The following is an 18,571-nucleotide window of genomic DNA, read 5'->3' as shown; positions in this document are numbered from 1 at the left end:
TTTAGTTTTAATTCATACAATGTTTCTATTTGAGTACTTATTGTTTTCCGACATGGTATCTATTCGGTTCAAACAAATTTATAAAATTTTTAGTCCTTCATTTTCGAAAAAAGAAAAAGAAAACCACTGGTAAGAATTTGACAAATGCTTTGTGTTATCTGTTCTATTCGTTCTCGGTTTAATGGTCTATCACTTTTTTGTGTTGCCTCAAGGCATTGTATGTTCGTTTTAAAAGTTTCTGTGGCAGAATACTTTGTGATGATTCTGTGGACGCTAAGGCAGTATTACTACTACTTTGATCAGTAAATATTGATGCTACATCAGTTGAACATATTGACTTATCACATAAGTAACATATATAACATATCACTTTTTTCTATATCATCGTGAGCCTTATAAAAAAATGAATCAAATATAAATATTTTTTTTTGGTTTTTGTGTCCGTGTAAAATGAATTATAAAATACATTTATATTAGAATAAAAAAAGTTTTTATAGTTTTCCGCGGTTCGAACCTGATACCCCACGATCATCATACGGGACTTTCCCGAGTGCGTCCCGAAATGACCCTTTTTTAACACTTTCGACGCCGCTGACGCGTATACGAGTCAATAGAATTTTTCCCATTGGGCTAGTGACACGTTTACGCGTCAGAAACATGTACGTTTGTATTCGCTATAATTTAATCGATTTTATTTTAATAAACTCTGAAATGTACACAGGCTGTCGACAATAAACTCTAAATTTAAATCTATAACTGGTTTGAGTTTTCGTTATTTTTAGATACCTACTAGCTGATAATCGTTGTTTTTGATGGCCTTCCCAAAACAATGTATATGAACGCATACAGAGTGTATATTAGATATATTAGGAATTTTTCTACTGATATTATCATTTACAAATTATAGCAACTATTGTAACATTTGTAACATACTGTATCATGCAATATGGCTACTTTGCCACTAGTTAATTTGTTTCATTTCGCATTATATACGAAACTATAACGGACGACTGGCGACTGCATATTTTATTTCATCAAAAAACTAGAACAATTCATAATTATTTTGACGGTAAGTTATTTTATTTCAGTTTTATGTTACATAATTTTTATGTACTAGCTATTATTTACATTTACTACGTATAATTACGTATTTTTTTTATTTGAATACCATTGTACAATATAATATTTTTTGTTTCGTATAAATATATAATTTTAAAAAAATACTTATGCCTATTGCATACCATATTATATACTGTATACTTGATATTATGATATATAATATAAATTTTTATGACAATTTATCATTGTATTATTATGTAGAAATTGTTGGATCCTAGTATAATTAATATAGATAGTCAACCAGGACCATCACGAGAGAGGTCTCCAGTAATAACGAGGCGTAAGACGTTGACTGACGAACAACTATTGGCATTGTTACAAGAGTCATATGTAGATGATAGAGATAGTGATTTTGTAGTAGATACAGAGGAAAGCGATTCTGAAGATAATTTCATGACGGAGGCAGACATACCCGAAATAAAACATAGCATATCGGCTGAGCATTGGAGTTCTAATCCAGTACAGGTCCCATTAATTCCGTTTATAGGAAATGTAGGATTGAAATAACAGCCGAAGGGACATGTATATACAATTATTTCAAAGCTATACCTATTGAGTATTAAATGCTTTGAACATTTATAATAATATCTAATTAAATATGAGTTAACATTAATACAAAGAATATAGTATAAAAAATGACTTATACAATATTTAAAAGAACTATAACATTTAGAATAATTAATATGCTTTATTCTGTATGCAATAAGTTTAAGGCTACAGCTCGATTTTCTGATGTATGGAAAAACAAACACTTATATTTTAAATTTGATAAGTCAATTAAACATTTTGGAATTTTAATTTCCGTATTTACCAGAAAATGCCCAATTAAAAGTGATGAGATTGGACTATTAAACATAGGAGATAAATTATCATATTTAGTAACCTCAAGAATTATTTTACCAGAGGAGTTTTTAATTATTTTATCAATAAAAACAATAGCACAACAATTAAATAAAAAAAATATTTATCACGTTCTTTAGTAGAACTAACTTTGAAGTTTTTTAGTAAAACTTGTTCATATAATGTGGCTGTTATATCTTGGTGAATTGAATAGTTGAAATCAATTTCCTTTTTAAGTAAAGGATATATAATGTCAGTTTCTAAATAAATATTTTTTTCGAGAATTCGGTTGTATACGTCTTGAAGAGGATATTTAGAACTGTGAACAGTTTTTTTTATTATTTGTAGAAAGTTTTCAAAATTGTTACGTAAGAAATCGAGTGAATATCAAATGTTGTAAAAATATGAATTTCAAACGCTCATAAAAATTTAATTTTAGTTTCTTATAAACATTTTTTTTTTGATAAAGGTAGATTATCCTATAAAAAATCTTGTATTACATTTTAAAATCTTAGTTCTAAAAAGAAAAATTTTTACGAATTATTAACTCAAAATAATTTGCTAATTTTCGTGATTTTTACATATTTTTTCAATTTTTGAACTTTAAATGCTAATTAAAAAAAACTGTGACTAAGGATTTTTAATATTTTTCAAATGTCATTGTAACAATATAGTAGGAGCCTTGTATTAAATTTTCAAGTATTTTTACTCAACAAATTGGGCCAAAAAGTGTAAAAAATTAAAACAAGGCTCCTGATACATTGTTACAATAGCAGTTGAAAAATATTAAAAATACATAGGCACAATTATTTTTTATAAGCATTTGAAGTTGAAATTTTGACAAAATTTATCAAATTTAAAATTGAATAATTATTTTGTAGTTAAAAATTTATAAAATGTTCAACTTTTATATCTAAGGATTGAAAATTTAAAACAAGATTCCACGTAAACATTTAATTCTGTTACCAAAAATTCTAAGAAATACCTACATAAGCACAGTTTATTTTTATAGTCATTTTAAGTTCAAATTTAGACAAAATTACATATTGTATAACGCGTTATAAGTACCTAATGGATATTGTGATATGATTAATTTGGAATTTATTATAGGTACCTATTATAGGTCAATTTTTTTCAATACCATATATAATATTATGTCTTATACCTAGACTGACATACCGTCTCCGTTCAGAATCGTTTTTCTTATACAATGATATTATATCATTGAATTCAAATTTAATACCATCCATTATACAGTGACCCACTTGTAATCTACTGTACAGCAGAGTGACATCCACTTACCCACCTATTTTTTTTTTATTATTATTAAAAATAAAAATATTTTTATAGGTATACTTAATTCAATGTTTACCTTGATAATTTTATAAATCTGAATCAAAATTATAACTGATAGGTGGCAATGCATCAGATCTTATACCTGAAACACGTAAAAAAAAGAATTTAATATTTTTTTTTATACACAATTACCTAATATAATATTAATAGATATTATTACCTTGGCTGTTTTGTAAACTACTATCAACGTTTTGTCCAATTAACTGTATAGTCTTTTGACTTCTATCTAGCAACGGATATAAAAATGATAAAAACTATAAAAAACCTACAAAGCAAAATTGGATATTTAAATTATTAAATACTTTATTATTACCTTCATTACTCAATAAAATATTTTCATCTCCGTTTAAGTTTAACTGCATTGCATACGGTTCTATATATTATGTAACAAATAACAAATAATAAAAATATTATGTTTAAACAAAAATGAATATTATACACAATATTAAATCTACTTATTGATTATACAGTCAAAGTTGTAAATGAATGGTTAAAAAAATAAAGAATGTATATAATGTATATAGAATATATTGTAAGAAATTCAATGAGTTAAGTATAAGTATTATTTCCATGGCTATGTAAAATATTTTCATTTTCGTTCAAGTTTAACTGCATTCTATAAGCTTCTATATATTATTATGCAACAAATAACAAATATTATATTAAAACAAAAATCAACACAAATATTATAGGTAGCTTTTAACTATACAAATACAAGTTAGTTATAAATAAATTTATAGCAAAAAAAATAAATATTGTTAATATTGTAAAAAATTCAAGCAGCCAAGTATAATTTGTGTTATAACCTTGCTCATTATGTAAAATATTTTCATTTTCATTGAAGTTTGACTGCATATGATAAGGTTCTATGTATGGAACAATTTAAAATATAGAATATATTAAAAAATAAAGAATATAATTTAGACATCTACTAGTCTAATATACACAAACTAGTGTAATATAATATTACTTTGGTCAAAATGTGATTTTGATTCTCCAGTTAAACCTAATTTATTAAAAATATAAGCAACAATAAAATGAAATGCCTATACAAATCACTTATTTTAAAATTCTTAAAATAAATAAAACCATATTAAAAAATAATTTAAAATTTCCTAGATAAAATATCGCTGCTTTTGTAAACTTCTGAAATTTTATTTTTCTTGTTATTAACTGTTGGTTTTTTATACACACTAAGAGTAGTAATTTCTTCACAAGAATCGCTATCTATAAATCAAAAATCTTATATTTAAAATATTGTATGGTATTGTAATCAATATACATCATAGGTCGCCACCATTCTTACCTGATGCACCATATTGGGGTTTGGATAATTTTAATCTTTTGCCCCGTCTTAATGTTTCTTCATTTTCCGACTCAGACCTAAATATTTGTACTTCCTTCATTGCTGCTTGTTCATATGATTCTGTATATTATGTATTATAAAAAATATATTTTTATATGTACCTATTTTATTAATTTTATTTAGGTACATTTTATACTATTAAGCATCATGATGTAAATAATCATTTATTTTCCAATAGAAAAAATAGATAAAAATAAATATCGTACCGAATTGTTCAATAACCTTAACAGAGTATGACTTCCAATCTTCAGATGGTTTACCTCCTTTCATCAACATCATAGTTGTAACCCTCTGTTTTGAAGGCCATTTACATAAATGTTACATTAAATGTTACATTAAATGTTACAGTTGATATCCAGTCAAAGGGAATCACTGAATACTTGTACTCTTCTTTAAAATAGCCAATAATCCACTAAATGTACAATAATTAAAATAGATATCGGCGAAAAATTCTAGGAGTGGATAATACGGAAATATATTTGTCAGATAAAATTATAATATGGGTTCTGAACATACACCAATAAACATAGTTTTAAATATATAATCTTGGATCCTCATAGAATAATAAAACATACAAACTTTATATAATCCCCTCTGATTATTATTTATTACCATCGGCTATCACAATAGGTAATATTTAGGCTTAAATTTCGTTTTTTTTTTTTAATTTTTTATATACCTACATTATTTCTAGCAACATATTGTGTATGTATATATGTGTGTGTGTATATTATGTGTGCATAAGCAGTAAGCACAATATTGTGTGCTGTTGGTAACATAATATTATACAACTTACTATTTTATTCCTACAAAAGTACCTATACTACTATTAGGTACAGATATTATTTATCAAATTAATTAATTATTCAAATACCTGTTTTTTCGAACCTTCCACTTTCACAAAATTGCCTATATTGTAGGTAATATTTATGTTGTTTGAACACAATGTTGTATAACTATACAGCATACTACAATAGATATTACACGTGTCACGTCAACAGATAAATTATAGTTTATGTATAATATAAAACTTTTCACAAAATAACAAGGTAATTATTTTGTACGCACTTGAATACTTGAATACTTTAAATATAAATTACAGACTACAGTAGATACAGTCACTGGTCGTTTGCGAAAGCAAATGTCGTCGATACAGGATAATCGATATTCTCGTCTACAGAAACTGCTGTCATGAAAGGTTATACTATTATACGTCATAATATTATAATCATTCATTTTATTGCCATTATTACATCGGTCATTGGGTATTTTGTTTAAGTTTATTTTTAAATTATTTACAGTAATTTTACGTGAGATCTGTGTGACCACCATGTGATATTGTCGATTACGATGTTTATTTATAAATAATTTTAAAATCGGAAACCTATATCTCTGAGACATCACAATCACAACATTAGTTGTTATACGTTCGAGGAGATGTATAAAGAGCGTATTCGAAGGTTAAAACATTTTTCAAATACAAGATGGACCTACCATGATCGTTGTATTGATGTTTTGTTAAAAACATATAAAGCAGTAGTTGAAACATTAAAATATATAATGTCTGAAGAGGCTGATAAAAAAATCCGTGACATAGCCAAAGGGTTTTATAAAAACTTAAACAAATTTTCTTTTATACTCACTGCTCATTTAATGAAAAAAATATTTTCAGCTACAACGCCATTATCTGTTTAATTGCAAGCTTCAAATATGGATTTCATTCAAGCAATGAAACTTGTTAAAGCTACACGAACATTTTTAAATGAGATGAGAATAGATGATAATTTATCTAACATATTTTCTGATTCTGAATCATTTTGCAAAAGTTTAGACCTAGAAGAAAACAATATTCCTATTAAACGTGCTTCCATTAAAAAAAAATGTGTGGGGAAAAAGCAAATGATGAGCGACTTCTGTCTACAAAGAACCGCTATATTAGTGAAGTATATAATCTGACTCTAGATAAAACATTAATGAAGCTGGATGACAGGTATCACAATGCTGAAAATGTTTTTAATGAAATTTCATTGTTTTCTGCTGAACATTTACTTCAAAAATCTTCTACAACATCTAGCTCGTTTAATTATATATCTAAATGGTTATCATCCACAAATATTGATCAGGACAGTTTGAGTATTGAGTATAATTTATTCTCAAAAAACTAAGAATTTCATGAAAACATGTCCTGAAATCTCAGAAAATGTTGATAATAATACAACAATTAATGCATTTAGCCATGAGAATAACAGCAGCGATAATGATAGCACGAGGTCCAATGATGAAGATGCAGATGTATTAAAACTATTAGATATTTTTAAAACCCTCAGTAATACAGGTATGTCGGCGGCGTTTCCAAATTTGTACTTAGCTTACAAAGGTATTTGCACTTTACCGCCAACGTCAGCAAGTGCTGAAAGGTGTTTTTCAAAATTAAAATTAATCAAAACCAATCTTCGCTCAACAATGTCAGAATCTAGACTTGATCATTTAATGTTGATATCATGTAACGCTGATATTGATATACACATAGATGAAGCTATTAATATGTATGGATCAAGGTCAAAACTGCTACAATCAGCACTTTTATTTTCTTAAGTTTAATTTGTATTTAATAATAATTAAATATATAATATATAATATATAATATATCACATTATCTATGTTTGTTATATGTATATATATAAATAATAAATATAGTGTATATTTGAATATTTAAAATTTAAGTAACTATCAATTCATAAAACTTAAAAATAAAAGTCTGCAATAATTATAAATATTTAAAAAAAAAAAGTAATCAAATCTTCAATATGAATAAAACTATAAAAGAGTAAGTACCTACCTTTTTATTTTTATTTAACACAATGAATATATTTTATTGTTTTATTAACAAAAAAGTAAGTAAAAAATCATTGCACAATCATTGTTATTATAAAAAGTGTAAACAACTTAACTGAAGAAAATTAGGTATATGAAAAAACTTATAAAAAATATTTATTTATAATTTCTAGGATGAAGGGGGTGGGTGGGTGTCTATATATTCTCTTGCACCACTAAGTATAATACATTCAAACCGCCTCTGCAGAGATGAACACCGTAGACGTTAGCTTTAGGCTAGTCGCTGACCAGCAATTTTCAGTTGCGTGATAGTTGCGCAATAGTTGGATCATGACCGCGCTTATAAATGCAACTAAACTATCGTGTCATACTAGAAGCGCGCACAAGGCACAACAATTGTTTAGTCGCATCATGGATTTTGTCGAGATAGCTGTAGTATGTGCTCTACTGCTCTCGAGTTAAAAAGAAGGAAGTCAATAAAAAAGAAGAAGAAATATTGGGTACATCCTATAACTTCACAGCGATTATTGAAAGGACAGTTTTATAAACTTCACAATAAATTACGGTCTTACCCGGTTAAATTTTTTAATTTTTATCGTATGAGTGTTAAAAATTTTGATGATCTTCTAAATTTGATACGACCTTCCATCACTTATCAAGATTCAAAGTGGAGAAAGGCGATCCCTCCTGAAGAAAGGCTTTCTGTTACCTTAAGGTAAGAAAATAATGTTTATTAACAAAAAATGTGTACTTTTAAAAAAAACTTGATAGTTATTTAACTAAAACTTAATACTTTTAACAAAAACTTTGTACTTAAAAAAACTTAATAGTTATTTAACTAAAACTTAATACTTTTAACAAAAAATGTGTACTTTTTAACTAAATACTAAATTCATAGGCTGCTAAAATTATAATGTATACATATCTTCAAAATCAAACTGCAGGGGCGTAGTGGATTCATAACCGCTACAACTTGGAACTGTGTTAGGAGTCGACGATCCAGATGAGTAGTTTCCTGTGTTGAAATTTTGAAAATGACGTTGTTGATTTTGATGTGAAAATTGATTTCCAGTTAATCCATGAAATCTGTAGTTTGAACTGGTACCAAGGTACCAAGGTTGGCCAAGGCCAAGAGGCCCATTGTGAGACGCTTCTGATCTTGAAGAGTAATACGCTTTAATGTGGAAAGAAACTCCATTTTTGCATCCATCTTTTGAGTATCCGTCAATTTCTTAAATGCTGGCACTAATGATAAAAGAAAAGATTTATCTTCATCAATAACTTCTTCCTTCTTGTCCTTTAAAATTTTTAACAGAGATTCCTCATAACTCATATTTTTTTTGCTACTGATTTGCCATGACTTGCTGATTTTTGAGCTTGAAGTGTGTTTACAGGGGAGTCGTCAACAGATATATTTGTTTCTTTTACAACTTCAGAATCGTCTTCACTTCCTATTTGGTTTTTATTTATATCACTTGGGCTGCAATCCGAGACGGTTGGTCAATGTTCCATTATAGGAAGGAGGAATAATAACAGGTCAAAAAACACGTATTTTCGCCGTTTAGTAGCAGCTTGACCGGATTTTCCATGTTTTTGTTTGCTTAGTTCTCTTCTAAAACATGTTCTCAAGTTTCTCCATTTATTCTGCAGTTCTTTTCCTGTGGACGAAATAAAAAAAAACAATAAAACCTTGAGTAGTTTTATAAATAACAATATATTTGTTCTCAATGTTATTTTTATCAATGTATTACCCCATACATATATTTACTATTTTCGAATTTTCCATAGGTACCTTTCAACAGGAAACAGTTTTAGAACTTTATACTTCGAGTTTTTAATTGGGGAGACAACAATTAGAACAATTGTTAAAGACACATGTGAAAAGATATGGATGTGTCTTAAAGAAAAATACATGCCTGAAAGAACCGAAAGGATGTGGCACCAAATTGCAGAAAAATTTGCGGCAACAACACATTTTCCAAACTGCCTGGGGGCAATAGATGGCAAACAAATTCGCATTCAAAAACCATGTAGTACAGGTTCAGAGTTCATGAATTATAAACATTTTTTTTCTGTGGTTCTTATGGCTGTTGTAGATGCGGAATATTGTTTTACGTCAGTTGACATCGGATCATATGGTATTGCTAGTGATTCACATGTATTTGAAAGATCTAATTTTGGTAAAAAACTAAACCAAGGTAAACTTAACATACCACCTAATCAGCCACTACCAAACGATGACACAGGTGTTCCAATGCCCTTTATTTTTGTTGCGGACGAAGCATTTGCATTATCAGATCATGTACAACGGCCATTTGGGCGACGGAATTTAACTATAGAAAAAAAAATGTATAACTATCGGCTCACTAGGGCCAGAAGAATGGTCGAATGCGCATTTGGCATCATGTCCAACAAATGGCGAATACTTCATAGAGCATTAGATGTGAACCTTTAATTTTGTGACGCAATTATTCAGGCTTGCTGCATTCTTCATAACTATGTACGCCAAAGAGACGGTATAAGATTTGAAGATACACTGTATGAATGCCCCCTGACAGAAATGAACCCAACGAATGTGCGTGGCAATCACATTGGTACAACGACAAGAGAATATTTCATGAAATATTTCACTTCACCCGGGGGATCAATTCCTTGGCAGTATGAAAAAATTTGAACAGTTCAAGTTTCAATAGATCATTAAGTATTAATAATAATTTTATATGTAATATTAATTAATTTTTTTGGAAAATATAACTATAATAATACAATTTTCAACATTTTAATTATTAATAGTTATTTTGTTTTGTTTCATTACCTTTTAACGATTTTTCACTTGAAGTCATTGCTTGCCACGTAGGAATCATTGTTTCAAATATTTCACTCCAAAGTCGCAAAATTAAGTTCCGGTCTGAGTGCTCTGGAAGTTTTGTGTTATATATTGGAGGTCTACTTTGAACTGCTTGAATAAATCTTTCTACCCAATCACCATCATTAACAAATTCTAGAATAGAAAAATTCAAAATGCATTTTGTTAACTGTATAATGACTATCACACATAGTAAAATTATATATATATATATGTACATATATATATTTTGAATTAATTTTGGGTTAGTGAACTTACCATGATTGCACATAAGTTTCATGGTGGCTGCGACTCGTTGGCTGAAAATCTGAGCTGCAGAGGATACTTTCATTTTTTTCATTTTATCGGCATAAATATGTGTATCTGTCAGCTTTGGTAGGGCACGTAACTCAAGCAATTCGTTTTTCTTGTCAAGTTCATATAGGTTTACAATATATAGTAGATGAGGGGGGTCATAAATATGCAATACTTCAATTTCGTTAACTACATAGCCAACATAAGTGTTAACTCCACCAGCACTAACTATTTTTTGATTAGTTATCTTCAATAAGTAGTTAATTGCTGCAACATTAGTTTTTCCTTGGTCACTAACAGTTGCTCTAACTTTAAATCCTGCTTCATTGACAGCTGTTATGACGTCAGTTATTAAATTAGTTAGAGTTAGTGTACTTGTAGTACCTTTACAAAAATAATAGCTTACAGGTTGCTTCCATTTCTTTCTTAGCCCTCTAATCATGAACATGGTCGGCAAACTCAGAGCTTCGATTATTTGGTCCAAAATATTGAAATCCAAAAATATAATCTTTCTTTAAGTTATATTTCAATCCCACACTAAGTGCCATTTCATCAAATAATAATAGACAATTTCGATCAATCTCACTAAGTTTTTGAGCTTGATTTTTAAGATTTTCAATAATGTGTTTATTTAATCCTGGATAAAATGGAATATTATGTAATAATAGATTTAGAGTCTTGGGAGATGGTAATGAAAATATTGTTGATAAATAATTGTAAGCTTTAGGACCTTACTTAAATATAGAAAGTGCCAGAATTTTATCTTCTTGTGTGTATCGTCGACCATTTGGTTTTTTACTTTGAGTTTTTAGTTGCGATAAAATAAAGTTGTAGGTTATCTTGTTGACTTTGTTTGATAAACTATGAAAACTACTATCATCTTTTGCATATTTTTCTGCCAATTTTATTCTTGTTTTATATCTTGTAACACTTTTTGAAAGTTTGTCCAATTTCCGTTTTAATTTCAATGCTTCATAATAAAATTTCACAGCCTTTGGAGTCAAGTCATTCTTACGAGTGGTATTAACCATTTGCAGAAGAGAACGGTTCTCTGTAGATAAAACCTCAATTACATTATATTATTCCTTATATTATTATAGCTATAGTTTGACTCACTCTTTCTATTTATATTGGTAGGAGGTCCAGCTTTATCGGTTATTAAGTCTAATGGTTGGCATTCCAATAGTTCCGAGGTATCATTAGAGACTTAAGTAGACATTTTGACTGGTTTGGCTGGAATTATAATATAATACAATGTTCAAATATAATTATTACAAAAAAAAATTTAAATATTTGAACAAATCAATTTTTTCAAATAAAATCCAAGCTATATAGGTACCAAATATATAATTATAATTAATATTATGTTGAACACATGTCACATATATATTATTATTATTCCAAGAATTTGACTTACCATTTTGATTTATATGTGTAGATGATCCAGCTTTAGCGGTTATTGAGTCTAATGGTTGGCATTCCAATAGTTCAAAGGTATCATTAGAGACTTCAGTAGACATTTTGACTGGTTTGGCTGAAATTTAAATATAATAAAATGTTCAAATATTATTACAAAATTGATAGTTCTTCTATTATGTTTTTGCTTTAAAATAAAAAACAGTTATTATTTTTATAAATTATTTATTCAAGACTTACAAAAACATTTGATTGGAGGTGAAATCCTATTCACCAGTGAAATATGATTTGATGACAAAAAGTTACAGGTTTTTGCTGTGCTGACTTAAAAAAAAAAAAAACATTAAAAAACATAAAAATTGGAAGTTAGAATTAAAACACGACCACAGTTACTTTAAATAATAACTACAAACTTAAATAACATGTAAACTGTAAGGCTATCTAAGTATGATTAGAAATTTAGAAATATTATACCGCTACCTATAAGTTATAACATTAAATCAAAAACCATAAATTTAATTATAACGTAAACTGTAACAGAGGCCTTTAGGCTAACTACTGAAACCACAAGTAAAAATATACCATTACAACATTAAATAAATAACCACAAATTTAATTATAACATAAACTGGAACATAGGCCTAAAGGCTAACTACAGACACCACAAGTAGAAATGTACCATTACAACATTAAATTAAAAACCACAAATTAGTAGAAATATTTTATGACATTTCTATAGCTTAACATTTATTAACATAAATCGTGCACACAATTACACAACACAGTATTTTTACAAGGAAGATTTAATGATGGAAGAGATCTGTATTTTAGCTTATTGGTTCCAGGACTTTCACAAGTCTTTTCAAAATGAATATGGAAAATTCTGTATGTTTTTCGAACATATTGTTTTTTCATTAATTGAATACTTGGATTGCCAGTTCTTTGAACCCAGATATTATAGTCAATGTCATTTTCAGGTAACACATGAGTTCTAACATTTTTTTGGTTGTACAACCACCAACACAGCATTTGTTTGAAGGCATAACTACTAAACATGAATAACATTAGATAAATTATGAGTATATATTATGTGTACATTGTATAAATAAAACAAATTACAATTTTAATAACTGATGTCATGTCATGTGTAAATGTAATACATGCTGTTGGCAACACTGGGCCCTAACGCCTCACCGGGGACTAATCTTAGGGTGAGCCGTGAGGCATCAGTTGTTTTCCTCGCGATATAGCGAGCGGAGCCCGGTCCGAGCTGTGTGCCGGCTGCTTTTGCTATTTCTAGTGTTGAGCTTTTAATATTGTTTTTTTTTAACTTGTTTGGTTATTATGTGTTTTTGTAAGAATCAGTATTAATATAACCGCTGGTATATTTCGTTGTTAAAATCGTTATTTTGTTTCTTATTACTAAATCCTGATGAACTCTTAGTGCTAGTGGTTAAGCACCAAAGTCTAACAATACCTTTGTAACTACTTAACCATACAACATAGGAATTAGGTATAAATTGTTAACAACTTTAACTTCAATAAAACATTATAGAACAAGTTAGAGTATAATGAACGAAATGAGCATGGAATAATAATATAATTATTTTAATTAACATAAATTAACCACATTATACGTTAGGTGGTTATACACGAAATACGTTTACGTTTACGTTAGGTAATATTATTATTCTATGCAGGACGGTGTAGATGAGTATTTTATAATCTCACTGGACTGCACTAGCGCTTTGTGGATTACTTCATGACCAAAAAATGTCTTAATATCACAGGCATTGACTGTATACCCCTGGTATTGATAATGTAAGTATGAACTGTACAATTTTATATGTAGGTACCCTGAAATTGTAGATTGTAGATTTTATATCGTAATAATTATTAATTTGTTCAGATAACAGATGAAATGCCTATGCAAATCAATGAATATGATAATGTAAGTAATTAATATACATAGTAATTTATTGATATATGGATTATAAATTATTAGTTAGTAAATATATTGTTATTGAATAACTTATAGTTAGTGGAAGAAGTGTTACAAGATTGTCATGAAAATAAAAGTGAGATGAATAAATATTTTTTTTTTATAATTTCCTTTACAATTATATTTGTACAAAAATGTTTTACTATATATTTTAGTATTTTACTATAAAACATTAAGGATTTGGATACAATTTGTGATAATACTGAAATGAACTGGGCAGATTATACACCAGCTAAATTGAAGACACCTATTTCTTCAGTGATCAAATACTATTAGTTCACAAAATCGTTCATGTTTTGATCCCACAACTAATATGCATGACGATGAAATTAGTTCAGACAATTATTTAGAAAACTTATCATTTCCGAAAATTTATTTTTGCACCATCGTTCTAAATTCGTCGAATTACATGTTTCAAAAAAAAAAATTCGAGGAGCCGCTAAACTAGATTTGTTCAAAAATTTGAATTAAAAATTGAGAAACATAAAACTGACACATACACACATATATATTATTATTATATTATAATTTTATTACATTATTTATATAGTTATATATTAAAAAGTAATCTAAAACCTGAATTTGTTTTTTTCTAATTTTCGTTCCAAATTACTTGTTTATTAAGTGGAAATATGTGTGTTTACACATGTACAACATAGCAAAAAACTGATTTTCGCGGGATAGAATCACTCTCTCGGTATCTATAGTAGAATTACCAAAATTCCACTTTATCTGTGACGTACTGTCGTAGCGTTTTTATTATTTGGATAACATAAATAAAATTAAAGTGATCAGTTTGAGAAAATTAGGATTTTTTTTCGTTTGTTTCATTTAATTATTAAAAATCATTGGTAAATGTTATAAAAAAAAATAAAACAACACAGATAAAGTTGTTCTTTATACGTTGTGGAATTTTGGTGATTCTATTATAAATACCAAGGAAGTGGTTTTGTCACTGTTTTTTGCCATTTTGTACATTTTTTGTTAGACGGACACGACACATACGGGTATCACTTCCTCTTAATAAATTTAATATTTACTGACAATTTAATTCATGATAGAACCTATACTCAGATTAATACTTCTGAATCCTTATAATTTAAATCACTAAATAAAATTAATTGATATAAAAAATAATAGATACATACTTAAAAATGTATTAGGGACATTTGATACCATTAAAGTTTGATGTTCTAATTTGTAGTTGTGCTTTATAATGTAATAAAAACAAAAATAATCATAAATTATTATTCAACAAAATATTAAAAGGATGATTTTGTGGTATTATAATAGGATGTTAAATATGCAATTATATTCACGGTGGTGAATGTTCGTACAGCCCTCCAGTACTACAAAAAGTAATTATTGAATTGTAAATTACAGTATACATAATAATACTATAAATTATATGGTCTCTATTAATTACTGCCGTTACTATTTAAAATTAATACATATCATTCGTACTCAACTTCATCCACGATTTAAATAAATTAAATAAATTACATGATTAGCCAGTTAAAATATGCTAGATCACAATCTATTAGGTCTTCATCATAAATATTCTACCTATACGTCATACAAAACAACTAAATATGTAGTGGACGTGGAAATTCCTCCTATGAGAGTAGGTAGATAATCTAATAGTGTTTAAAAAAAAAATATGTAAAAATAATGTACCTTTAAAAACGAGAACTATCTCGATTCAATGCTGTTTTGAATGCTAGAATGGCGTTGATAATTTAAACAAATCACTTGGTTATTAGAACGAACCATAAATAAAAACCAAATTAAAATTAAAATCCTGCCATAACGTGTAATTATTGATTAAAAACAATGAGAATAAGAGAATGAGAAATGATGCAAGTATATTATCATTATTTACATTTTTTATCAAAACACATAAATTATTTATACAATAAATTTGTCTTGCCATGGTATTTTTCTTTCGTTATTAAAGTATTGACAATAAGTATTTCTTATATCTTTAGCTAACTCTGTAGAATTTCTGTTATTTCCATGTTGTAAATTAATTAATGACTCTTGAGTTCTCGAAGACCCCTCGATAATTCTCCCTTTTTCTTCATACTCCATGTCCATTGAACCTTGGCTAATATATGATGCTGACTTTCTTAAATAATTATGTAGAAAACAACAAGCCAACACAATTTTTTTAGCTTTATCAGTATCTACTTGTATTGGTCTTTGGAACACACCAAAACGCGAATTTAAAATTCCAAAAGCGTTTTCAACAATTTGTCTTGCCCGACTTTGACGATAATTAAAAATTCTCTGTTCCTTGGTGAAATTGGTCTGTAGCCCTTACTTTAGGATTGTCCATATTGTATTTACGTTTCAGACAATGCAAGTAACATACAATTGGCATTAACTAAGTTGGAGCTCAAACATTTTGCTCATACCTTAAAACCGCTGAATAAAGTCAAAAAGATACTAACTTATTTTCGTAAAAGTACATCGGCAAATAAAAAATGTAATATTTATCAAACAAGTAATGGTACCAAAGAGCCTAAAAAGCTTCTACAACATGTTAGTACCCGTTGGAATTCCACTTTGTATATGCTCGACTCAATAGTACACATCCACGGCCCGCGGCTGTTGAATAATATTACCATGACAAAATAGATAGGTATGACAGCAAAATTCATATTATGGTCGGCAGTGCGCATCCCCACTACTTTATGCACTTTGTATGTAATTGTAGTTCTCAGCATTTGATTGGATGTTGATAACATGATAAATATTAGCCATTAGGATTGATAATTCAATAAAGTAAACACAAAAAGATAAAAAATAAAATGTATTATAATTATTAATTTGTAATATTATTGGATTTATATAAGACTTATAATAAAAATTGATACTTCAAATTGTGTATTTTTTTATTACCTTATCTGTTGTTCCATACTTCCATCCGATTCTGTATTTCTGTTTTACAGTTTTACACTAGGTTTATGCAATTAATATATTTTTTTAGTGTCCAGACTATTTATTTTAAATATATTGTTAACAATTTCCAAAATGCCAGTTTGTGAATTTGTTAACTGTTTGAGTGGTAGTAGGAAAAACGAAGGTTTGAAGCAACCCACACTTCATAGGTTCCCAAAAGATGAACAATATAGGCATTTTTGGCAGCTTCAAGCTCAGGCAGGATTTAACCCTAAACCAATCAATTTTGATTCAGGTATCAATTTGTTTCGTTTGATTTCAGAATTATTTTTCACTAATTATTGAAATTACATATCATATTATTTGTAATTTAAATTATAGCCGTAGTTTGCTCACTTCACTTTGCTTCTTATCATTACGATTTTTCTAAAGGAGTACAAAGGAATGCTCGTAATTTAAAGGCAGAAGCAATTCCACTGAAGTAAAATTTATATTAAAAAATAAACTATGAAAATACAGATCTATATGTATTATATCATTATATGTATTCTTATTAATTAGTTCTTATGGTTTGGATTATAATGACATGCCTATGAGAAGATCTTTCACACCAAATGTATCTCCAATGAAAACTGGAGCTGGAGTTTTTTCTGTGTATGAAAAATATACTATACATTGTTAATATCAACTTGATTTTTGGTTTTCTACCAAATTTCTTTGACCCATGGCAATGTAATGCATACATATATTTATTTTTCAGAGAAATTTTACCTGGTTTTGACGTGGTAGAGTCAAAACCAAAGTCATGTCGTGTTAGGTTATTCAGTTCAACCTCAACTGATAATGATTTAGGAGTTAAATTATTAGAAATTAATGACAAAAGTGAATCAATAATGAGGTAATATTTTGTAATGATGTTTAGGTACCATTCTTCCCTTCACTATTGTGTTTGTAACTTTTTGAAAATGATTATTAACACCTACATGCTTAAATTGTTTAATGTATTTTAATTAACTAAAACAATTATTAAATATAGATAGATTAATATATAGATTTTTAATATAGACATAATATAATTAATCATGAATATAATATATTAGGTATTTATAAATTCAGGACTAAATTACTAATTAGTATAAATAATAGTAAAAAGTATTAACAATAAAATATTTAAAATAAGTTTACAACATAATAGCTTTTAGCAATATAAACACTAATTTATTTAAGTTATTATTCGATATATATTTAAAAAAAAAAATAATGATGATGTATTCACTATTCAGTAAATGTTTATTTGTGTCAGTAGTGTATATGACTTTTGTTTTAATAGTCTTATATAGGTATCATTGTATATTTTTGAGTGTATGTAGATAATACTAGGATCTTAAGTAAATTATTGTATTTTTATAATTTTGAGATTAGTTATTATAATAAATGTTTATATTTGCAAAATAAATAAACCTTTTAAAACCTTTTCTATGGTTATTCAATTGTGTAGATTAAAACAAGAGTTAATTGATGTTAAAAAATCATTTGAAAAAATTGTATTGGATAATGATAGTTTAAAAAAAAA

General features: G+C 27.7%; 2 protein-coding genes across 2 annotated transcripts; both read left to right on the top strand.

Annotated features, from left to right (window-relative positions):
- Window positions 1–6,391: 6,391 nt before the first annotated feature.
- Window positions 6,392–7,276, top strand: LOC103308829. The gene is made up of 3 exons (XM_008182928.1): window positions 6,392–6,563; window positions 6,644–6,821; window positions 6,916–7,276. The coding sequence occupies exons 1-3, from the start codon at window positions 6,392–6,394 to the stop codon at window positions 7,274–7,276; spliced, it is 711 nt and encodes a 236-aa protein (XP_008181150.1).
- A 2,131-nt stretch (window positions 7,277–9,407) lies between these two features.
- LOC103308830 lies at window positions 9,408–9,971 on the top strand. The gene has a single exon (XM_008182929.1). The coding sequence runs from the start codon at window positions 9,408–9,410 to the stop codon at window positions 9,969–9,971; it is 564 nt and encodes a 187-aa protein (XP_008181151.1).
- The last annotated feature ends 8,600 nt before the right edge of the window (window positions 9,972–18,571 follow it).

Source organism: Acyrthosiphon pisum, chromosome X, assembly GCF_005508785.2.
Source record: "Acyrthosiphon pisum isolate AL4f chromosome X, pea_aphid_22Mar2018_4r6ur, whole genome shotgun sequence".
Taxonomy (NCBI): domain Eukaryota; kingdom Metazoa; phylum Arthropoda; class Insecta; order Hemiptera; family Aphididae; genus Acyrthosiphon; species Acyrthosiphon pisum.
Note: the sequence above shows the minus strand (reverse complement) of the source record. Positions and strands in the feature narration are given on the sequence as shown.